Raw genomic sequence first — 24,579 nt, 5'->3', positions numbered from 1 at the left:
CTGAGCCAGGCACGTCCAGGGGCCACCCGTCCAACCCGTCAAATTCGCGGACGCGAGTCCTCCCTGCGGCTACCTTACTCCAGGCGTCAAGACCCTGTATATCACATTCAGGAGGGGGTGTCCAACATGGCCCTAGGGCACACCACCCCTTTTGCAGACTCTAACATGAGAGCCCCGAGGGAACCCAAAGTCAAGCCGCCCAACATTGATGCTTACGATGGTACCACAGATCCGGACATGCACCTCTTGGTTTACCGGCATCACATGTATGTCCAAGGAACAACTGACTCAACTTGGTGTAAGTATTTCCCGGGCACACTCAAAGGAGTAGCCTCTAAGTGGTTCGAGAGACTTCCAGCCGGAACTATTCGCTCTTTTTTGGAGCTCGAGCTATTGTTCTCTACTCGGTTCATGGCTCACAAGGAAGAGAAGAAGACGAGCATGCATCTGAGTAGGATTCAGCAGGGGAAGGACGAGTCCCTGAGGAGTTATGTGAAGAGATTCAATCTAGAGGCAGGGCAAATTCCGGATTTGCCAGATGGTGTTGCATTCGATAACTTCATTCGAGGGCTTAAAAAGGGCTCTTTCAAGTTTGATCTGGTAAAGAAAAGCGTCCGAACAATGGCAAAAGTGCTGGATGAGGCGGAGGCCTTCATTCATGCAACAGAGATTTGCAGCGTCCCGAAAGACCCCAGAGGAAGTGATAACGCCGAGCTAGCGGCAAAAAAGGAGAAATTTGAAAAGAAGAACCGGCCTAACGGGACGTGGGCTATTGCAAAAGAATCAGACAGGGCCCCCGGAGCGGCAGGTCAGAAACGGCCCAGAACTTATGATCGGGAGCGTTTCGAGTATAACACAGACATGTACACAATCCTGATGGACGTCGGGTCCAAATATGACATTGATCGTCCATTTCCCATGAAGTCACCACCAGAAAGTAGGGACCCCAAACTGTACTGTCACTTTCACAGTGACATTGGGCATGACACCAATGAATGTAAGAGCTTGAAAAGGGCATTGGATGGCCTAGCCACCAAGGGGTTCTTAAAAAGTTATATCAGCAGGAACACGGGAGGTTCTGGCAAACCCTTCTACAAGAAAAACAAATCCCCTCCCTCGGAGGAAGATGGGAATCGTACCGACCCAGAATGCGTGGCAGTCATCTCAGGAGGATTGGCCGCCGGCGGGCCGACCATGAGGGGCCAGAAGGATTATGCCAAGCGATTGGGACAAGTGATGCTGTCCGGCAAGGCCACAGTTGACCCGTTTCCAAAAGTTGAAATCGGCGAGGCCGACCGTGGGAAAATCTCCACCCCGCATGACGATCCTTTGGTAATTGAGTTAAAAGTTGCTAACCTAAGGGTTAGGCGTATTTTGGTTGATACAGGAAGTTCGTCGGACATAATTAGTCTAGAGTGCTTGAATCGGCTGCAACATGATCCCTCAAAAATTGAGAAAATCCACTATCCCATTATAGGCTTCGGAGGTAGTGTCATCCACCCAGTCGGCATAATTACCCTTCCTCTGAGGATGGGAAATAAAAAGGAATCTCGGCAAATGGATGTCCGTTTTCTCATAGTGAAAGATCTGACGGCATATAACATCATCTTGGGGCGTCCCACGTTGAACAGGGCAAAGGCTGTCATTGTGACTCATCTGATGCTTCTTAAGATCATTTGTGACGATGGGAGCGTCAGCACTATACATGGTGACCAGCAACAAGCTAGAGATTGCTACCTAACCACCTTGAGTCCAGAAGCATGGGGGACGGGTGAAGAGAAAGGGACGTCGAGCAACAAACGAAAATGTGGCGATACACAACCCAAGGTCGTCAAAGAAACATTAACTATCTCAGCAGGGCACATGGAAGAGAGACGCCCAGAGCCTGTTGGGGCCCATTTCAATGTGGTTTTAAACACAGACAAACCTGACAGAGTAGTGCCCATCGGGATTTCTCCTGACGATCCGCTGGCGGCAGAATTGGTCCACCTTTTGAGAGAATTTGAAGATATCTTTGCTTTCACGGTGGACGAAATGCCGGGTATTGACCCTGCTGTGGCCGTCCATAAGCTGAATGTGGACCCAAACTTTAAACCGGTTCGTCAGAAGAAAAGGAACCATGGGGAAGATAGAAATCAGGCGGCAGCCGCGGAAATACAGAAGTTGATGGAGGCTGGGTTCGTCAGGCCTAGTCAGTACCCCGACTGGGTTGCTAATGTGGTCCTCGTCAAAAAACCTAATGGTACCTGGAGAATGTGTGTTGATTACACCAACCTCAATAGGGCATGTCCAAAGGACAGTTTCCCATTGCCCAAGATTGACCGGCTCGTCGACTCTACAGCGGGGCATGCCATGATGAGCTTTATGGATGCCTACTCAGGGTTTCACCAGATTCCGTTGTGGCCTGACGACCAGGAGAAAACGTCATTTGTTACTGAACAAGGCCTTTACTGCTACAAGGTGATGCCGTTTGGGTTAAAAAATGCACCGGCCACTTTTCAGCGTCTTATTAACACTGTGTTCATTAAGCAGCTCGGCAGGAATATTGAAGCTTACATTGACGATATGATCGTAAAAAGTAAGCTGAGGGCGGCGCATATAACTGATCTCAGAGAGACATTTGAGACTATTCGAGCTTACAACATGAGGTTGAATCCTAAGAAGTGTGTGTTCGGGGTGACGGCAGGCAAATTCTTAGGTTTCTTGATTGATGAAAGAGGAATTGAAGCCAACCCAGACAAAATCCAGGCAGTAATTGATATGAGCTCACCAAAGACAGTGAAGGAGGTCCAGCGGCTCACAGGTTGCTTGGCCGCCCTGGGCAGATTCCTTTCCAGGGCTGGAGACAAGTGCCACTACTTTTTTAGATCTGTCAGAAAGAAGGCCAAGTTTGAATGGTCGGACGAGGCCGAGGCGGCATTGGTCAGATTAAAGGAGCACTTACACACCTTGCCTCGTCTTGTTAGTCCCTTGCTAGGAGAGACTTTGTACATGTATCTCGCCGTGTCCGAGCACTCGTTGAGTGCCGTTCTACTGACAGAGAGGGAGGGAATACAGATGCCGGTATACTTTGTCAGTCATGTTCTTCAAAATGCTGAAGTTAGATATCCTACAGTGGAAAAGTTTGGCTTAGCTCTGTTCATGGCCAGCAAAAAGCTCCGTCCTTATTTCTTAGCTCACAAAATAGTGATCTACACCGATCAGCCGCTCAAACTACCCTTCACAAAGCTGGAGGCGTCAGGACGAATGCTGAATTGGGCAATAGAGCTGAACGCCTTTGATATCACCTATGAGCCGAGGAAAGCTGTCAAGGGGCAGGCATGTGCCGACTTCATTGTTGAAATGACAAGGCCAGACTTTGCCAAGAATACAAGCACAGTGTGGACAGTGTATGTAGACGGCTCATCCACACAGAATGGATGTGGAGCAGGGATAATCTGTCACTCCCCAGAAGGAGATACTTTTGAATATGCTATGCGATTTAACTTCCAGGCGTCAAATAATGAAGCCGAATATGAAGCCCTGCTTTGTGGCATTAAAATGTGTAAGGCGGCAGGCGCCGAGGAGATTGTAGCACTATCTGACTCCCAACTGATTGTGAGCCAAGTTAATGGGACCTACGAAGCTAGGGATCCGACTATGGTCAAATACATGCAGGCCGTCCATCAGGAAGTAGAGCCACTGAAAAGCTTTGAAGTAAGGCAAGTCCCTCGCTCGGAAAATAACCAAGCTGATGCCCTGTCAAAGTTGGCAAGTTCCGCGTCTTGTGATACCCCTCGGCACGTGTTCTGGGAGGTAAAAGAGCACAAAAGTGTTGAGCAAATGGAAGTAGAAACTCTTGACAGAACGTCCACATGGATGGATGACATAGTAAACTTCAAAATGAATGGAGTCTTGCCCGAAGACTCAAGGGAAGCGGCAAAACTTCAAAAGAAATGTTCTTGGTTTGAAATGTGGAACGGCACCCTCTACAAAAAGGCCTACTCCCGTCCTTTGTTAAGATGTGTAACACCTGAGAAGGGGCAGGAAATTTTAGAAGACCTTCATCAGGGGTTGTGCAGCTCGCATATTGGTGGAAGGGCTTTGGCTGAAAAGGCACTTCGAACCGGCTATTACTGGCCGACCCTTAAGGAGGACGCAATCTCACTGGTCAAGAAGTGTGACAAATGTCAGCGCTTTTCTCACCTAATACATCAACCGGCACGAGTTCTGACGCCCATTATAAGCCCAATTCCATTTGCTAAATGGGGGATGGATCTCCTAGGCCCATTCACGACCGCACCAGGAGGAAGGCGTTATGTCATCGTTGCCGTAGATTACTTCACCAAATGGGTGGAGGCAGAAGCGCTCAAAAACATAAAAACTGCTGATGTGAGAGCATTCATTTGGAAGAACATCATGACTCGCTTTGGGATTCCACAGGCTATCGTCTTCGATAATGGGCCCCAGTTTGAGACGCCTAAGCTGAAAGAGTGGCTGGCAGATCACGGCATACACACCTGTTTTGCATCAGTCGGACGACCCCAAGCCAATGGTCAGGTTGAGGCGTTGAATAAAATTATCTCTGAAGGAATTAAAAAGAAGCTTAACGAAGCCAAAGGTCTATGGGCTGATGAGCTGCCAAATGTCTTATGGTCCATCCGCACCACGGCTAAGAATTCAACCGGTGAAACACCCTTCTTGCTAGCCTATGGCGCCGAGGCTGTCCTACCCATAGAAATGTGTGAGCCAACGTTGAGAGTCATGCTGTATGACGAAAATGCTAACTGGGAGACAATGAAAGCAGCCTTGGACTTTCTGCCCGAGGTTAGAGGAAATGCAGCGCTCAGACAACAGCTGTACAAGATAAGGATGGCAAGAGAATACAACAAGAGAGTCTCTAATAGAGTGCTCAAAGTGGGAGATTTTGTTCTCAGAAAAATGGAGTCCACAGGACGAGCAAATGAACAAGGTAAGCTGACGCCCACTTGGGAGGGACCTTACGAGATCTACGATGAAGTTAGAGATGGAACCTACCGCATTCAAGACATGCAAGGCCGCCCTATTTCACGCACTTGGAATGCCGACAACCTCAAGAAATATTTCTTCTAGATATGTGCTAAGCCTTGTCTTACTTACCACGATCCATTGCCCAAGGGGCGGCCTCTAATGGTCATAGTAGGGTAGTAATTACTTTTGTAACCGGCTAAATTCGCCTTGCAAAGTTATAAATAATACTACTCTATTTGTTTCGTAATATTTATTGTTCGCACAATGAATATAAACATATACACTCCAATGCATAACCAAAGCCTAATTGTATGACGGCCTGAGAAGTGGCCCAGATTAGCAAAAACTCAGCAAGACTAATTGTTTGAAGCCTAAGAAGTGGCCCAGATTAGCACCAAGTTGTAGGCTGATCACCTATCCAACTCCCCTCCTAATATAAGCAAGCCGCTGGCCGACCAGTACAGCATAATACGTGCCAGCGGCACTCACAACTTTGAAACATAGGTTGTTCGCTCAAAAGCCCAGCGGCATGAACAACTTTGAAACATAGGTTGTTCGCTCAAAAGCCCAGCGGCATGAACAAACTTTGAAACATAGGTTGTTCGCTCAAAAGCCCAGCGGCATGAATAACTTTGAAACATAGGGTGTTTGCTAAAAAGCGCGGCGGCACGCATGTTTGGCCGGCCAGTCCATTTGACGAGCATGTCTAGCGGCAATCATACCTATTGATTGACTTGCGTCAATCAATATCGTTGTAGACACGCTCGCCAAAGAAAGTGACGACCAAAGTAGGGCCTAGCGCATGCTCATTTGCCAGCGGCACCAACCACTTGGAAACAAAGGTTGTCCGCTCAAAAGTTCAGCGGCACGATTAACTTCGAAACGAAGGTTGCTTGCTAAAAAGCGCGGCGGCACGAATGTTTGGCCGGCCAGTCCATTTGACGAGCATGTCTAGCGGCAATCATACCTATTGATTGACTTGCGTCAATCAATATCGTTATAGACACGCTCGCCAAAGAAAGTGACGACCAAAGTAGGGCCTAGCGCATGCTCAGTTGCCAGCGGCACCAACCACTTGGAAACAAAGGTTGTCCGCTCAAAAGTTCAGCGGCACGATTAACTTCGAAACGAAGGTTGCTTGCTAAAAAGCGCGGCGGCACGAATGTTTGGCCGGCCAGTCCATTTGACGAGCATGTCTAGCGGCAATCATACCTATTGATTGACTTGCGTCAATCAATATCGTTATAGACACGCTCGCCAAAGAAAGTGACGACCAAAGTAGGGTTTAGGGTACACTCGGATGCACCTTGGCAACCATACCTATTGATTAAGCCTATTAAGCCTATTGATCAAGGAATAATCAAATTATGAAGAGCAAGTAAATGCGAGATAGGAGAAACATCAAAAAACCTATTTACTTATAAAACAACGCCCGTAGAAAGGCGTGTGAAAGTAGCTCAGAATTCCTGACCAGGAAAAAGAAAGAGAATTGTTGTGTGCTCAGCAGGCACAATGATACAGACGCCATCAGCGCCAAAACTTTACAACATAATTGTTATTGCCCTTAGGCACGGGAACGCTTGAATAAAATTTTTAAAAAAAATAGGAAAGTAAGCAAATCAGGGGGCGGCCGCATCGTCCTCGTCATCAGATGATACAAACTCAGGGGGCGGCTGACCAAGACGTTCAGCAGCCAACACAGCGGCACTGTGCTCCATTCGCCGCTGGAACCACCCAAGATCATACTCTGACATGTGGCTCTCCCAGGCGTGCTTAACAGCGTCCTTGGTCGCTTGTTCCCCCTGATCATAGGATTCCAGAAGACGCTCACGCAAGGTGCGAACTTGCGATCTGGCCGTCTCTAGCTCCCCACGAAGATGCTCGGCTTCCTCAGCCGCCTCTTTGACCTGAGGGTACTCCCGCAACTGGTCCTGAAGCGCCCGTATTTCCGCCGCCGCTGTCTTGGCCTCCTCGACCATTGCCACCATGTCCTTGTCCTGCGCCAAGATCTTCTTAAGCAGCTCGGCCTTGTCAGATCTCAACGCAGCCACCTCCTTCGCTTGAAGGTCTATGGTCGTCTGCATCTGCAGGCGGACCTCTTCAATGGACTTGAACGCATAGTCACCATGGTGGGTGGACTCAGCCACCTGAGCTTTGAGCTCCTCAGCAGTGCGGGTCTTCCAGCTCTTGCAGAATTCCATGCGGCAGAACAACTGCAGAAGAAGCTACATATTAGTAAATGACTCAAAGGGAAGACAAGTACAAGCAAGTTGGAAATAGACTTACGTCGAGAAGAGTGGCCTGGATCGCACCAAACTGGGCGTCAGTCTTGCGGCCAGGAAGAGAAGCAACATACTCTGCGGGGACGGCCTTAAAAACCTTGCGGCATATAGCCACCCTATCCTTTGACGAATAGTGGGGAGTAGCAGGTACGTTCTCATCCTCGGCAGCAGCTGCATCCTTCCCTTTGTCTTTGGCTATAGGAAAAACAATGGCCTTAGGATGACGCGGAGAGTAAGAAGAACTGCCAGAGGAGGCTCGATACGTCTGAACGACGTTCGAATAATACTTACCGCCCGAAGACCTAGCTCGGCGGGCCACCTCCGCCGGTATCTGAGAGCGGACGTCGGCCGGGATTCCCGAAAGAGGGTCCTCCACCAAGTCCACCACCAGAGACGGCTTGTCCACGCCCATCTCTTCGTCATCAGGGCATCCCCCCTCAGCAACCTTCGACTCGTCTTTCTTCACGAGACGGCGAGGTAGGGGTTTTGGCTTCTTGAAGGTACTCGGAGTCTCCGAGCCAGCCGGCACAGCTCTCTTCTTCAGCTGGGACAGAGTCGTCCCCTTCTTCTTCCCTGACGCCCTAGCCGCGTCCTTAGCTTGCTAAAAAAGAAAGGACAGTCAAATATTAGGCCTTGTCATCTATCGCAAGTCACTCACCGTGTAGTGGCTCGTCATTAAAAAGGACGCCCATCTCAAAAATGACGAGGCGTACCTCATCAATCACAAGTCACTCACAAGATAGTGGCTCGTCATTTAAAAGGACGCCCGTCTTAAAAATGACGAGGCGTACCTCATCAATCACAAGTCACTCACAAGATAGTGGCTCGTCATTTAAAAGGACGCCCGTCTTAAAAAAAAAAAATGACGAGGCGTACCTCATCAATCACAAGTCACTCACAAGATAGTGGCTCGTCATTTAAAAGGACGCCCGTCTTAAAAATGACGAGGCGTACCTCATCAATCACAAGTCACTCACAAGATAGTGGCTCGTCATTTAAAAGGACGCCCGTCTTAAAAAAATGACGAGGCGTACCTCATCAATCACAAGTCACTCACAAGATAGTGGCTCGTCATTAAAAAGGACGCCCGTCTTAAAAATGACGAGGCGTACCTTATCAATCACAAGTCACTCACAAGATAGTGGCTCGTCATTAAAAAGGACGCCCGTCTTAAAAATGACGAGGCGTACCTTATCAATCACAAGTCACTCACAAGATAGTGGCTCGTCATTAAAAAGGACGCCCGTCTTAAAAATGACGAGGCGTACCTTATCAATCACAAGTCACTCAATAAATAGTGGCTCGCCAATAAAAAGGACGCCCGTCTTAAAAATGACGAGGCGTACCTTATCAAGTGCAAGTCAATCGCAGACAAGTGGCTCGTCATTAAAAAGGACGCCCGTCCCAAAAATGACGAGGCGTACCCTATCAATCACGAGTCACTTGAAAAAACACTAACTAAGGGGCCCGTCAATAAAAAGTGACGAGGCCCACCTTAGCAAACACGGGTCAGATATCAGGATATCGGCTCGTCACTAAAAAGTCGTCCACTGTAGACGCTGGACGGGAGAAGTTTAACTTGCAAAAAACAACAACCTAAGAGAATACTCACCCTCTCCTCCAACTCGGCCTTGGCTTTCTGCATCTTGGCCTCATAGATGTCCGCCATCCAATCGGTCATATCGCCCTTCCCAATATCCGCCGCCGATAGCTTGCTCATTCCTTCCTCTGTGAACAAAAGAAATCCAAAGTTAGAAAAAATGAATAGACCAACGCGGAACGGCACATAAATTGGCATACAACCTCGAGTCATGGAATATCCTAAGCCTACGGCCGCTAGAAAGGCCTCGTTCCGAAACTGGCTAATGTGCGGCAACCACTCGGCCGGCACATGGAAACTCTTATCCACTGTTAAGTGGTAAGTGTTGGCCCTGAACAGGACCATTATCTGATCCCACTCTTCGGCAGTAAGGGGGGGAAGGGGCTCGTCACGATCCATGAAGTTGGCGTCACAGTTCCAACGGCTCATTCTCTCATACATCTCCTGGTCGTCAGTGTAAAACACGACCCACCTCTTCCTCCACATATGCCACTTGCTGAGCTTGCCGACCACTGTCTGGTAGGTACCACGGCTGCTCAGATTAAACCACCCTTTGGCGGCACTGGGGGAACGAGAGAGGGAGACCAGATGCAGAAAGGCGTTGAAGGACGGCTCCACGTCGTTCAGTGCACATTTGGCAATGTAGCCAAAGATATCCGCCCATGAGTTGGGGGTCAGCTGGGCCACCCCAATATTGAAACCATCTAACACCTCCACAACGAAGGGGTGTGGAGGGAATCTCATGCCGAGTTTGATTGACGCGGCATACACAGGGAATTCTCCCTCGGCAAGCAGGCTGACGGTCGAGTCCAGACCGGCCGGCACGCGCATTTGGTACCCTTCCCCCACGCAGAGGTCATCCCTCATCTTGGCTCCGTGCCTGTCTAGCCACCGCATCCAGCCCACGTCTGGGTGAATCTCTGACGGAAGCAATTGGGCCTCCTCCCGTCCTCTGGGCCTAATAAGCTGGGGAGCAGCTTCTTGTTCCTCGGCGGCCGATGACAATGGAGCGACGCTTGGCTCCCCCACTGCCTGGCTCGCTGTACCCTCCGACGAGCTTGCCGCCTGCTCCCCCGCCTCGACGTACTCGTCGATCTCTTGAAAGAGTTCGGCAAATTCTTCGTCGACTGCCGAGGCGGTGGAAGAATATCTCTCCCTAGGAGGTGTCGATGCTTCTTCCCGCAAGCGCAGGCGCGTCGGATCTGCCGTTTGCTTGGTTCTAGCCATGCCTTCTGCATAGTGAACGAAGCACGGCTTAGGGGTGACCAACAATGAAGAAAAAGACGCGATTGGACGTCCGCCCCGACAAAAGATGAACGGCGGAAAAATCTTAAATAAAACCTTTAAACCCTTACCTAGTACTAGGAGGTCGGCCGCTAACAAAGAAAAAATGTCAAGAGGATAACAAAAATGGCGAAAACTAACCTTGAAAGATCTGCGAAGTACTTGGTGAAGAACAGGATGAGTATCGCGAAGAACGGGATGAATTTCACGAAGAACAGGATGAGTGTGACGAGGAAAAGGATGAGTCTCGTGGTGGCCGGAAATCGCCTGATGGTGGTAGGAACACGCCGGAAATCGCCTATGAAAGCTCTGTGAAAATGAAATGTAAAAAATGAAATTTACCCCCCCTCACCTCTATATATAGGGAGGGGCAAAATGGAGAAAGGTGACACGTGTCACCATCTCAACACCTGACCCAAAGATGAAGATGCAAAACAAGAGTCAAGAAGCGATACCCGGAATGTGTTTCCAGAAATGCCCTTCTTGAGGGGCAAATGTTGTGGGCAAAATTACCGTGCCTTCGTGTACCAATGAGGACGTGACACATGGCACGTATTGCGCCCCCTAAGCAGAAATCATACGAAGTCTACTCCGAGGCATGAGTATTAATCTAGGTATCTACAATGTATGTATTTAAGTGTGTATAAATGTATGTATAAAACCTATACCTGGAAAGGGGCTTAATTAGTATGTATCCCAAGTGAATGACTAAGCACAATAGGCCCAAACAGCCCACTATTGCCAAAAGAGGCCAGAGAATTGTAAGGAGAAAGGACACGTGTCCTCCTCCCATTCCCCAGCCAATCATGTAAGGGGAATATTAGGTCATTCCCCCAAAAACCTAGTACTATAAATATTCCCACTTCCCTAGAAAAAAGGGTCACAATCAATACATTCTAGAGCAATTGCTGCTCTGCCTTCTCTCTACTTTCTCTCTCTATAAAAATACAATCTTGTTTAATCTGTAAAAGTTACCAAGAAACCTCCCAGGTATCTCACCGGAAAAACCCCACAACAAAAGGGATATTTGTTTAAATCCCCAATTTAAATTCAGTCATTACTTAGCTTTGATTATTGCTGTTTGTAAGGAGAGTTTTAAGCCTTTGTAACCTCCAATTTAGTGACTGAATTGGGAGGCTTTAGAGCTTGTAACTGCCAGTTTTAAAGGCTCTTAAATGGCTCTTAATTAGCCGTTTAAAGCTCTTGTAGCTGTTGGTTTTTGGCTATTTATAGTCAGCTTCTTGATTGGAATAAACAACCAACTGGATGATTAAAAACACTTGTTTGTTACATTTCGAATTATAGTTTATAATTCAGTTTTTTTCTTTGTTTTGGACGCGTTTCCTATTCAAAGAACTGATTGTGAGTCAATAGGTCTTGTCTTGCATTCACGATCAACGAGTTAAAGGTCTAGCTTGTTAATCAACTATCCTTGTTTATACAGCGAGTTTTTAAACTCGTATCATTAGTGGTATCAGAGCTGCTGTTCGTGTGATCCGCCCAAAAAAAAAAAAAAAAAAAAAAAAAAAAAAAGAGCTGCTGTTCGTAATTCTTACAAACTGAAATATGGATTTTGATGATCCTGACTTTCTACAACATCTCCAAGAAGCCTTGAAGAACGTTAGAGATGGGGGGTATCGTAGGCCTCCTAGGCGTGATCTACGGGCTATGGATGAATTCAAAGTCACCGAACTTCCTGAATTTGTTGGTGGAACAGATCCGGAAGCCTATTTGGAGTGGGAGCGCAAAATAGAGAGAATGTTCGATTTCAAGGACATTGGTGATCAGAAGCGTTGCAAATATGCCATATTGAAGCTAGGACGAGGGGCTTCATTGTGGTTCGAGGGAATGAAATTCAAGAGAATACGTGAAGGGAAGGAGAAAATTACCTCTTGGGAGTCTTTGAAACGTAAGCTACGTAAAAGGTATGTGCCAACAACTCATAGAATAACAACTTATCGTAAAATTGCCGAATTGAGGCAAGGAAAAATGAGTGTGGCTGAATATATTGATGAGTTTGAAAAGTTGTCCTTAATGGGAGAAATTGAGGAAATTGAGGAACAAAAACTGTCCAGATTTTTAAGGGGTCTAAATTATAATATTGCCAATACCGTAGACCTTTATCCATATTCTGATTTTGACACTCTTTGTGGACTTTGTTTAAAATTGGAAAATCAAGGGAAGGCAAAATATGGGGGAGGGTCTAGTATGGATGGTAAAGCCAAGTCTTGGGCTAAATCCGAGCCTAGCTTGAAACCAAACACATCACCTAGTACCGTAGGTTCAAGTAATTCTACGGCTGCCCCTAAACTATCTAACCCAACCAAAGAAACAAGTCTGTCCAAGGTGCGTTGTTTTAAGTGTCAAGGGTTTGGGCATTATCAAAATGCGTGTCCAAATAAACGAGTAGTGACCTTGAGAGAAGCTGTTGAATGTCGTGAGGAGTTGTTGGAAGAGGAAAAGAGGGTGGGGGACGTATTTGTGTTTGATGAGAGTGGTGATGAGGAGGAAGAGGAAGGGTATGAGGCTCCAATTTATGACACAAATCTGGTTCTTAGAGCGCTACAAACTCAAATTTCACCTACTGATCTAGACCAACGAGATCAGTTGTTTCATACTAAATGTCTAGTGAAAGATAAGTGGTGTAGTGTAATTGTTGATGGGGGGAGTTGTACCAATGCTGCTTCTAGTGAAATGGTGTCAAAATTAGGCTTAATCACTACTGCCCATCCTAGGCCATACGCACTCCATTGGCTTGATGATGGTAATAGTGTAAAAGTGTCGAAGCAAGTAAGGGTTGGTTTGACTATGGGTTCGTATGTGGATGAAGGTCTTTGTGATGTTATTCCTATGGATGCTTGTCATATTTTGTTGGGTCGTCCTTGGCAGTTTGTTAGGGATGTGATTCATAAAGGGAGAAGCAATGAGTATGAATTGAGAGACAAAGGCAAGAAAATTGTGCTAAAGCCTATGTCATCTCAAGCGGTTCGATCCATGAGTGTGAAACAAAAGAAAAAGCCGAATCTCACCATGTTGGCTAGTGAACGAGAAATTGAGCAAGCTCTTGATCATGGAGAGTTGGTGTATTTGCTCGTGGCTAAGGAGAGTCCAATTGAAGGCCAAAATTGAAAAGAAGGCAGTCCCATTGCCGAATTGCTGTTTGAGTTCAAGGATGTATTTCTGGATGAATTACCACCAGGTTTGCCCCCTATTCATGGTATTGAACATCAAATTGATCTTATTCCAGGAACTTCTTTGCCTAATAAGGCTGCCTATCGTTGCAATCCAGAGGAAACAAAGGAATTACAAAAGCAAATTGATGAACTTGTGAATCGAGGCTATGTTAGAGAAAGCTTGAGTCCATGTGCTGTTCCGGTGTTGCTTGTGCCTAAGAAAGATGGAACATGGCGAATGTGTGTTGATAGTAGGGCTATGAATAACATTACCATCAAGTATCGTTTTCCAATTCCGAGACTTGATGATATGTTAGATGAGCTCCATGGTTCGAAGTTGTTCTCAAAAATTGATTTGCGAAGTGGTTATCATCAGATTCGGATGCGTGAAGGAGATGAGTGGAAAACGGCTTTCAAGACAAAACATGGTTTGTATGAGTGGACCGTCATGCCATTTGGTCTCACTAATGCTCCTAGTACGTTTATGAGGCTAATGAACGAAGTGCTTAAATCATTTTTGGGCAGATTCATTGTGGTACATCTTGATGACATCTTGGTGTATAGTAGGAACGAAGAGGAGCATCTGAGGGATGTTTTTGAAACACTTAGAGCTCAAAGACTCTATGGGAAGCTAGAGAAGTGTTCATTCCTTGTTGAAAATGTTGTATTCTTGGGCTATGTAGTTTCGAAAGATGGAGTGTCCGTGGATCAGTCCAAGATCGAGGCTATCAAATCGTGGCCTAATCCTAAAACTATAAGTGAGGTGCGTTCATTTCATGGTATTGCTTCATTTTATAGACGTTTCATTCGTGATTTCAGTACTATTACTAGTCCTATCACTAGTTGCTTGAAGAAAGGTGCTTTTGTATGGGGAGAGGACGCTCAAAAGGCGTTTGATGTGATTAAAGAGCGTTTGTGTGCTGCTCCTATTTTGGCGCTGCCAGATTTCTCTCAACCTTTTGAGGTCAAGTGTGATGCTAGTGGAGTGGGGATTGGTGCTGTTTTGATCCAAGGTAAGCGTCCCATAGCTTATTTTTCGGAAAATTTAGGGGGTGCTCGTTTGAATTATTGCACTTATGATAAAGAGTTCTATGCCATTGTTAGAGCTTTGGATCATTGGAGTCATTATTTGCGTTCTAGCCACTTTGTTTTGCATTCCGATCATGAATCTTTGAAGTATATTAATGGGCAACAAAAATTGAGCCCAAGGCATGCTAAATGGGTTGAGTTCTTGCAATCCTTTCATTTTTCTTCGAAATACAAAGATGGTAAAAGCAATGTGGTGGCTGATGCATTATCACGAAGGTACACTTTGCTTGCTACACTTGATGTTCGTTTGTTGGGGTTTGAAACCTTAAAAGATTATTATCATGATGATGGTGATTTTGGAGTTGCATTCGAGAAATGTGCAGTTGGTGCTTATGGGGAGTACATGTTGCAAGATGGATTTCTTTTCAAAGGTAATCGCCTTTGTATTCCTAAGCATTCAATTCGTGAGTTACTAGTGCGTGAGGCTCATGGTGGAGGATTGGCTGGTCACTTTGGCATAGCCAAGACCTTGGAAATATTGAGAGAACATTTCTTTTGGCCTAAAATGTTAGGTGATGTAACGAACATTGTGAATAAATGTGTGACTTGTCATATGGCCAAGAGTTCTTTCAAACCCGGTTTATACTCACCTTTGCCGGTTCCAGTTCGCCCTTGGGAAGATGTATCCATGGATTTTATAGTGGCTTTGCCTCGTACTCAAAGTGGTAAGGATGCTATTATGGTCGTGGTGGATAGATTTTCAAAAATGGCTCACTTCGTTGCTTGTCACAAAACGGATGATGCTTGTAATGTGGCTGATTTGTATTATAAGGAGATTGTTCGTTTGCATGGAATTCCAAAGACTATTGTTTCTGATCGAGATTCCAAGTTCTTGAGTTACTTTTGCAATACATTGTGGAGAAAGGTGGGAACCAAGTTGTTGTTTAGCACTTCACATCACCCTCAAACTGATGGGCAAACAGAGGTGACAAATCGAACCTTGGGAACGCTATTGAGAGGGTTGGTAAGTAAAACGCAAAAGGATTGGGATGTCAAGTTGCTCACGCTGAATTTGCTTATAATCGGTCTCCTACTTATGCTACTGGTCATTCTCCATTTGAGGTAGTATATGGGATTAATCCATACTTGCCCTTGGATTTAATTCCATTACCAAAAGATGAGTTGGTTCACAAGGATGCCGATGCTAAGTTAAAGTCTATGATGAAACTGCACCAACAAGTTCGTGAGCGAATTGAAGCTATTAATGCCTCTTATAAACAGAAATCAAATAAGAATCGCAAACCGAGGTTGTTTGAAGAAGGTGATTTGGTTTGGGTTCATTTAAGGAAAGAGCGTTTTCCAAGCAAACGCAAGAACAAGCTTATGCCTAAGGCTGAAGGTCCTTACAAGGTGGTTGCACGTGTGAATGATAATGCTTACAAGATTGAGCTTCCGGGAGACTATGGTGTCCATGCTACTTTCAATGTAGGTGATCTTTCACCTTATCTTGATGATGATGGCCTTGCTGAATTGAGGTCAATTCCTTTTAAAGGGGGAGGGGATGATACGGTTATGGATGAAAGTGATAGTCTTATGCTAGCAATTGAAAACAAAACTGATTTGGGTTCAATGGCTCATTTTGTGTGCATGGTGACTTGGATTGAGTGAGCTCATTATATGGTCCTTATTATCAAGGTGGTACGTTAATCAAACTGGTCCGTTTAATCACATTGGTCCGCTTGTTTAAACAGATTGTACGCACTTATTATTTTTAATTGCTTTGGTTAAAGTCGGTTTAATAAAGGGATATTTGTTTAAATCCCCAATTTAAATTCAGTCATTACTTAGCTTTGATTATTGATGTTTGTAAGGAGAGTTTTAAGCCTTTGTAACCTCCAATTTAGTGACTGAATTAGGAGGCTTTAGACCTTGTAACTGCCAGTTTTAAAGGCTCTTAAATGGCTCTTAATTAGCCGTTTAAAGCTCTTGTAGCTGTTGGTTTTTGGCTATTTATAGTCAGCTTCTTGATTGGAATAAACAACCAACTGGATGATTAAAAACACTTGTTTGTTACATTTCGAATTATAGTTTATAATTCAGTTTTTTTTTCTTTGTTTTGGACGCGTTTCCTATTCAAAGAACTGAATGTGAGTCAATAGGTCTTGTCTTGCATTCACGATCAACGAGTTAAAGGTCTAGCTTGTTAATCAACTATCCTTGTTTATACAGCGAGTTTTTAAACTCGTATCAATTTTGCTATTCTTGGCATCTTTCCTATCGAAAGCCTTTCGACGTAATATGAAAAGATATCTGAACATGTTTATATAATTATCTAGTCTTCCATTGATGTTAGAATGATTCTCACATTTAAAATAGAAAATCATCCAGATAGCAGACTTGTGATCAGCCTGAGTTCATTGAAGAACTCCCAATATAAAAAAATTCCTTTTATTGCTTTTTAGTCAATAATGAATTTATTTCATTAATGTAGAATGCAAATGATGCTTCCCCTTTTGGAATACTCCAACCAGTTCACAGAGATGTGGGAGATACATCTTTCAACTGAGAATTTGGAAACTAATCAATGATTCAGTTTCCCATGCATCATATATGGTTTTGAACCTATGTTACCACCTTTTAATCACGACGCTTAATAGCCTGTATATGTTTGTGGTTTGCCTAACAACCAGATCCAACTTTTGCTTAGGCAAATGCATGTAGCATCAACTTTAGTTCATCTTCATTTCCTCTTATCAAGTGCTCATCCTACATGTCCAAACGTACTGGATGTTCTTGATATTATTCTAATGATCTTTGGTTTTAGATCAAGAGAGATTGGTATAAACTCGTCATGATTCAACATTTACGAGTTACCTTGGCAATCTATATATCACATCATACATGATTGATTGTAATGAAAATACCATTCGCATTTTAAAATCTATCCATGTAACTTTTAGCTTATTCTGTTTCAAGAGATATTGAATCTTGCTAAAATCTTGGCATTGAAGGAAATAATGCCCTTGGTCCAAGTATGCATTTAATGTTAAGTCTAATAAATGCAGTTCAGTATTAATTAACAAGTTAATAATTCAGTGAGATCAAGTGAACTGAATGTCTAGCTAGAGGCCGCTTCAGTTCAAGTGGAATTAATTATATTAATCCACAGCTTACTCTTGACTAAACCCGTAGGGTCACACAAATAGTACGTAAACGGATCAAGTATTTAATGGCATTAAATACTCCATCTATGGATATTCGGAATCGACGAATCTTGGTTTCAGTGGGAGCTGAGATCGTCAAAGGCAAACAATGAATACTCCGGAAACGATGATATTGCCGGAAACAGAAATATGGATCGTATCGGAAATATAAATATTATCCAAATCGTAGATGTTGCCGGAAACGGAAACATGGTACGTATCGGAAAATATTATCGGAAATAGAAATATTGCCGGAATCTGAAATATTGCCGTAAACAGAAATATTGTCGGAATCGGAAATATTATTGGAATCGGAAAATAATTCTGGAAACGGAAATATTAAATACTTGTTCGAAACGGAAATTAATTCCGGAATCGGAAATGTCAAATATTGTTCGTATCGGAAATGAATTCCGGAATCGGGAAATTAATCGGAAACGCATCGTACGAATTAGCATCGAACGAGACTTGCTAGACGAAGGCCCAGCACGAAGCCAAGCCCGCGTCCAGCAAGCCAAGCGCCCAACACAACGCAGCCAAGGCCACGCCAGGCCCAGCGCAAGGCCAGGCCCTGCAAGGCCAAGGCGCGCGCCCACAGGTGGGCTGCGAGCTGCGCTGCTCGCATGGGCCGCAAGGCTTGCGTGGGCTGTGCGGCATGCTCGTGCTCGTGTGCGTTTGTGTTCGATACAAATCCTAAAGCTAATGGGATTCGTTCATTGATTAATTCCTAATCCTAATAGATAGAATTAGCTTAAAAGAGTTTTAATAAAATTCTAACTAAACTAATTAGTATCCTAATAGGATTCCAATTCCCTTTCCATACCCCTATAAATATGTGGCCCTGGTTCACAATTTACAGACGAGTTTTCAAGTATTCAAAGTGACTTTTTGAGAGCAAAATTCAGTCATATTATTGCCCCATATTAGCCGAAAATCACTAGTACCTTAAGGGCGATTCTAGTTGGTCAATCTTAAGGCGGATCCGGACGTGCTGTGGACTTTCTACGGAGGGACGACACTTGGAGTCCTAAAGACTTGTTCTTGTTCGGTTCGGGCGCAGCTAGGGAGGGCACGCTACAAAGTGTATGCATTCTAGGCTAATTATTTGATTATGTGCAATTAATTTGAATCCTGGCATATAGGTATTTCAGCATGATTTATGTTGTTCATATGTATCATAACCTAACAGTGGTATCACAAGCCTCTTATTAATTGCATGATCATTAATTGCTTAACATGGTTAAATTTTTACAAATTTGCAAAGAATTAAAAGGGGTGACTAATTTTCGTAATTGTTATTTAATTGCAAATTGCGTTTATTTAATTATATGTACGCAGTTTTTCGGCAGTTTCTTCGTTACTCAACCAAATCGAGTGATTTTTGTGTCAATTTCGCGTGTAAAAGGCATTCTAAAATTTTGACAAAAAATCTTTTTTTCGGCCGAACCCAGAATTCCCAAATTCGAAGCCTAACTATGACTTTTCAGAGGTTTTAGTTTTTCGAACGCAAAAGTTTGTAATTTTAAGATGTTAAATTGAATATTTGCGATCCTTGTTGTTAAATCTTGAATTTTTGATTGACCTACTGTAGATGTTTAACAATTTTGAATGCTTAAGCTTGTTAATTATACAACCTAATTTGTAATTGTAATTAATTTGTTGAAATTCGAATAATTTAGAATTTGATTTGATTTTCATAATTAATTGACGATTAATTAGGTATCCATGATTAAAAACAACCATAAAAATTGTTAATTTATGATAAATTTTAAACTTTTATGACCTAGATTTGAATCCATGTTAATCGGAAATTAATTGATTAATAAATTTTCGATTTTTTGCCCTAAAATTATGAAATTAATATGATTTATTGATTTGTCGATAATTTTAAATTAAAAATTTTAAATTTTTATGAAAAACGCTCATAAATGTTGCACGCACAAAGCAATGGAGGCTACGTGTTACCCTTAAGGGGTGTTGTATAGTGCGGGCACGCGACGACGAGCAAGGGAGCTCGTCGCCCGTGCGGTACGAATGCAGCGAGCGACATGAAAGGCGCGCGCACAAGGCCCAGCGCCTGGGCGTGTGTGCTATGCGATGGGCGAGGGCGAAGAGGCAAGGCACAAGCGACAAGCAAGACGCGTGTGGGCAGCGATGGTGCTGCGCCACAGCATGCCTGGCTCGCCGAGCAAGCAAGCAGAACGCGCGAGCAGGGAGCGATCCCTCGCCCGGCGCACGCTGCCTTGCACAGCAAGCAGACGCGACACATCACAGGAGCTGCACGCAGCGTGGCCAGCGATGGCTGCGTGTGCGTGTGGCTGTGTGTGCCTTGTGCAGCGATCGATCGAGTGGGGCGCAGCAGCCTCGTGGCTTGATGTGGCTTGGGCGCAAGCCCAAGTGCCTCGTCTTGCGACGATTGATACGTTTTGATTTTAATTTGAGATTTTCAGTTCGGAAATAATTTTAATCAACTTTAAAATTAATAATTTAAATTGTTTTCTCGGAATTTAATTTTGATTAGTATAATTATTATAAATTTGAATTTATACTAATTATTTTACTAAAATTAAAACCTTGAATTAATTTAAATTCATTTAATTCAACTGAAATTAAATTAAATGGATTCGATTATAATTTTATATGAGATTTAAATTTTAATAAACATTGTATGTTTCCGGTTAGACTAGAAATACACTTTTATGTTTAAAATTAGTAAAGCATATAAAGTTATTGGTTTAAGTGGGAGCCTTTAGTCATAAACTCTTGATTAGGTCTACAATCCTTTAAGGTTAAAACAACTTGGTTAGAATTAATAAGGACTGAATAATTGGTAGATTATTGGTGCCCTTGATTAATTGCTGCAAATATTTATGTGATGCATAACATGTGTTTTACTAACCAGCTATGTGGGCCATTCATGATAATGAATGGGTGAATGGTATATATTGTATATGTAATATTTTGCAGGTTAATGAAAGTGACTAGTATGACCCAAATAGGATAGAAAATATGGTCTGCGTACCATTAATTTGAATGTAATATTTGTCTAATGCACCAAAGTTTTTTCAATTTATATATGGTCTGCGTACCATCAAATAGTTGTAATTAGTTTAAATTATAGCTTATCCTATTTGAAGAAAATGGCGCCTCCCATGGTGAAATTCAAGACGGAGTTTCCAATCCATTTTCAAGACGGACTTTGAAGTTGAAGCTTCAAGATGAAGTCGGGCCATACTAGATCACATTTATATCTTATGCATGCTTTAAGTTATTTATTGCTTTTAAATATGTCTTAATTATGCATGAGATTATGGTTGATTATGTTGCATGATTAAGGATTTAGTTCACTTAAAATCTAACCAACATAGTAAGAGCCTTAAGTTCCAAACTTAAACAATTGAGTTAAAAGGTGCCATGCCAAAATAACACTTACTTGGATAACCTTTACATCAATCTTAGTAATAGTTTTCCGCCATAGCGAGGTGTTACTTATTGATTCTAAAGGGGTAAGGTACACAAATAATTGTGAGTACATGTTAGTTTTGGTGGAACTCAACGATATAAGTAAGGAGTCCTTTTATGTCGTGGAAAATCCGATAGGTTTACCTAAGAAGTTCTTAGACGTACCTATCAACCAAGAGTAGTTTCTAGACTATTAGCAAAAGGCTTTTGCTTACCTAAAATATTTTAGAATTGAGTCAAAATACATAATGTGCTTAATTCTTCAATGATTTAAGGGTCTTGGAATCATTTTATTCACACCTGCCGGAACAATAAATTCGAATAAAATGCTAATAACTTGTTTAAATTACATGATTGGTTTAATTTTCAAGTTATTACTCATGATAAATGTTTTAGACTTTGCTGCTTCGATGTATGTTTTAATTATTGTTTATAATTGAATATCTTGCACTGCAATAAATCCTTTTAGAAAGGTAACAGTAAATTTCCTCGATTGGTAGTGAATCCAAGAACGATTCACGGAAATGAGAGAGAATGAGCAATTTAAATGTACGTTTCTTGTATCGACTTTTATGGTTGTTTTCGAGTATCAAAGTCGAATGGCAAATCGATTGGTGCTTGTGAATTCAAAATACAATGTAGTTTTGAGATCATAAAGCATTGAGTTTAAACGCTCAGCTTTACCAATGGTTAACAACCTAATATCTTTGTCCATTTAATTCTCGAATGAGTCTAGTCCCTAGACATTCGAATAGATCGATGCTTAGAGAACTTTAGAAGCTTCTGGTAAGATCATCTAGTTGAAGCAAAACATTCAACATAAATAAAATGGTAACTTTGTTGGAATGACATTGGACATGTCTAAACAAAGTATAAAAGTCAACAATAGAGAATTCAATTCATAAGGCTATTAGAAAGGGTACAAGAAATAGGAAAACAAGGAACAAAGGAAAGGAATTTTCAATTCCGTTTCTACCTACAAGTTTATATTTAAAGAGAAGTGACCTAGCAATCAAACTTCCTTGGTATCATATACCGCTTGAGATTCTTACTTCGGTAATAACTCAAACAATGGAAGCTAGGTTACACTAATGACCTACAAGTGGGAAATGAAGCATGGCATTGCTACATTAATTGTAGGGTCATCTGGTTTGTTTTAAAGCTGGAACTTAATGGCTATTTGGTTCCATAATTAGCATACCTAAATTTCTGTTTCAAACACAGAAAGACTCACATTCAAGAAAAACAAAAACAATGTTTGTTTGTTTATTTGAATGAAATGGTCATTTACGGGTTGAGTCAATATGCTTGATTAAAACAAACAACTCTTTAACAATAAGAACTTTAATAGGTTCAAATCAATCTTTTGATTTGAGTTCCACTAATCTTTGGCATTGTTGCTTAGACCATGTCAACAAGTTAACATTCAAAAGCTCTATTTTGATGGACTTTTGAATGTTGGTTAATTTCTAGATCAATTCAAGACAAGCTAGTCATACTTGTTGAAAGTAACAAAATATATGAACTATTGTTAAAACGCCTAGCCAATAGAGTTCAAAGCTAAAGAAAGATTTTATGACTTTATTATTTCACCTGGATTTGAGTGAATATAGGTTTATTTACTCAAAGTGATATAAGTTTGAATCTGTTTGGCTAGTTCAAAGATTCAGAAGTATAAATTCCACTTGGCAAGAAATCATAAAGATCTAGGTAAGATCATGACGATGATTACTTTAAGACCAAAAATGATCATCAATGATTGTGTGTTGTAATTTCACAATCTAGCTCCATAAGATAGGGCAATATCTACGTTGGAATGATCGAAGTCAATTAGTACTTGATTCGATCAATGATGAATCATAAAGAACTTTCCTACAATTTCTAAAAACAAAATGCTCAACTACCAGCAAACTAAACCAAATTCTTCAAAATATCTTTTCATAATATATCTAAAGAGTTCCTAAACTCAGTGGGAGCTTAGTGTTTGTTATTCAACAAACTAAGGCCCAAGTATAGATATATGTTTCATTGTGATTTATTCAAATGAGACACAAGGGTATTGTTTCTACCAGGAATTTTTGAGAACATAATGTTTGTTTGCTCGAAATAATGTCCTTTTGGAGATTCATTTCCAAAATGACAAGTGGGAGAAAATAGACCTCGAAAGTCTTCGAGGCGAACAACAAACATAAAACGGATATTCCGGGGGCTTTTCGAAGTTCTTCAGAAAATCCAAACACGCATTCTTTAAGGACTTTAGAAGTGGCTTTAAAGAATAGACATCTCTTAGAAGACTTTACAAGTGCTTCAAGGAGAACAGAATATTCAAAAGACTAACAAGTGGCTATTGATATTCTATTGTTTGATGTTCTATACCCTAGTAGGCATGGAGTTCAGGTCACTGAAGCTATGCGATTCTTCTATTAGATAGTTAAGAAACCTACAACTTACAGTCAAACTGTTATCATGTAGATTAATGAGTTTGTGACTTGTAAGAAAGCTATGACGAAACCTAGATTCCCTAAAATGGTTAAAGGCCATATATAGACTCAAATGTTTTAAATGGTTAAAGGCCATATATAGACTCAAACGTTTTAGATGGTTAAAGGCCATAAAACATAATCAATGTTTTCATGACAAAATTGAAATTTTGTTGATTTGCAAGAATAGTTTCACACATATTGGTTGCAAGTTTGTTTTAAGGATAAAAACCATCAAACATGGAATTGTGTTCACACATAAAGCTAGATTAGTTGCTAAAGGTTACAAGCAAATTCACGACGTAGATTGTGTTGAAACCTCATGCGTAATCGTAATGCTCAAGTCTATAATTCAAGCAATGATTGCATATTGGTACATATGGCAATTGGATGACAAAACGTATTCCTCAATCAAATGTTGGAAGAAACTATGTACATGGCATGTCATAGGATTTGTGGATCCAAATAAATACTTGAAAAGGAAAGCTAGCTTCTGAAACCTAAACACAGATTTAAGCAAGCAATTGGGAATTGGAACTGTATTTTACTGAAGCTAATAAGTATTTTAGTTTCATAAAATGTACATGATTCTTATAGATATATGAGAAGTTTAGTGGGAGTATATAAAACTTAATTGGTCCTATGTGTATCACACACATATCTCTCTATTGTGAAATAACATTCGAATGCTAATGACTTAGATTTGAAATTATTCATCAATGATGGACCATGGCGAAACTTAGTACATACTGGGTATTAAGATCTATTTACAAAGATCTTATAATATTGTTTTGGATTAAGTAATGGAATTTACTAAATCAAACACGAAATACTCCATTGGAGATATTCGACCCATGTGAATAAATCTAAGTAAAGAATGTTTGAACTATGTATAAGTATTTACTAAGTTAAGCATCAACGGATCTAAGTGAGATTCTTAACCTATATTATATGTCAAAGAATTTAGCTGGATTTAGTATCTACTGAAACTAGATGAGCTAAAAGTTACATGAATAGAATTTAATTGGGAATTATTCTGCAAAAGAATTTATCATGTATGATATGATATGAGGATCG

The 24,579-nt window shown here is 42.1% G+C and overlaps 1 protein-coding gene and 1 pseudogene across 2 annotated transcripts; one reads left to right on the top strand and one right to left on the bottom strand.

Annotated features, from left to right (window-relative positions):
- Positions 1-6,608: 6,608 nt before the first annotated feature.
- On the bottom strand, positions 6,609-7,888 carry LOC130464832 (uncharacterized). 2 transcript variants are annotated; one of them, XM_056834052.1, is made up of 3 exons: positions 7,563-7,887; positions 7,276-7,466; positions 6,609-7,202 (listed from the first exon to the last, which is right to left on the bottom strand). In XM_056834052.1, the coding sequence occupies exons 1-3, from the start codon at positions 7,681-7,683 to the stop codon at positions 6,609-6,611; spliced, it is 906 nt and encodes a 301-aa protein (XP_056690030.1). In that variant the 5' UTR covers positions 7,684-7,887. The 2 variants fall into 2 exon arrangements, with proteins under 2 accessions (XP_056690030.1, XP_056690029.1); XM_056834051.1 differs by having other exon boundaries at positions 7,276-7,888.
- Positions 7,889-10,332: 2,444 nt separating this feature from the next.
- LOC130464829 (uncharacterized) lies at positions 10,333-15,803 on the top strand (annotated as a pseudogene).
- Positions 15,804-24,579: the final 8,776 nt, after the last annotated feature.

Source organism: Spinacia oleracea, unplaced genomic scaffold (assembly GCF_020520425.1).
Source record: "Spinacia oleracea cultivar Varoflay unplaced genomic scaffold, BTI_SOV_V1 SOVchr0_005, whole genome shotgun sequence".
Taxonomy (NCBI): Eukaryota; Viridiplantae; Streptophyta; class Magnoliopsida; order Caryophyllales; family Amaranthaceae; genus Spinacia; species Spinacia oleracea.
The sequence above is the reverse complement of the archived record's forward strand: the minus strand, read 5'-3'. Positions and strand labels throughout refer to the sequence as shown.

Excerpts from the sequence above, each read along its gene's own strand:
- LOC130464832 (XM_056834051.1), bottom strand. The coding sequence starts at position 7,683 with ATGGGCGTGGACAAGCCGTCTCTGGTGGTGGACTTGGTGGAGGACCCT. Across the intron at positions 7,203-7,275 it reads TCCAGGCCACTCTTCTCGAC|TTGTTCTGCCGCATGGAATT; the intron begins GTAAGTCTATTT and ends CTTCTTCTGCAG.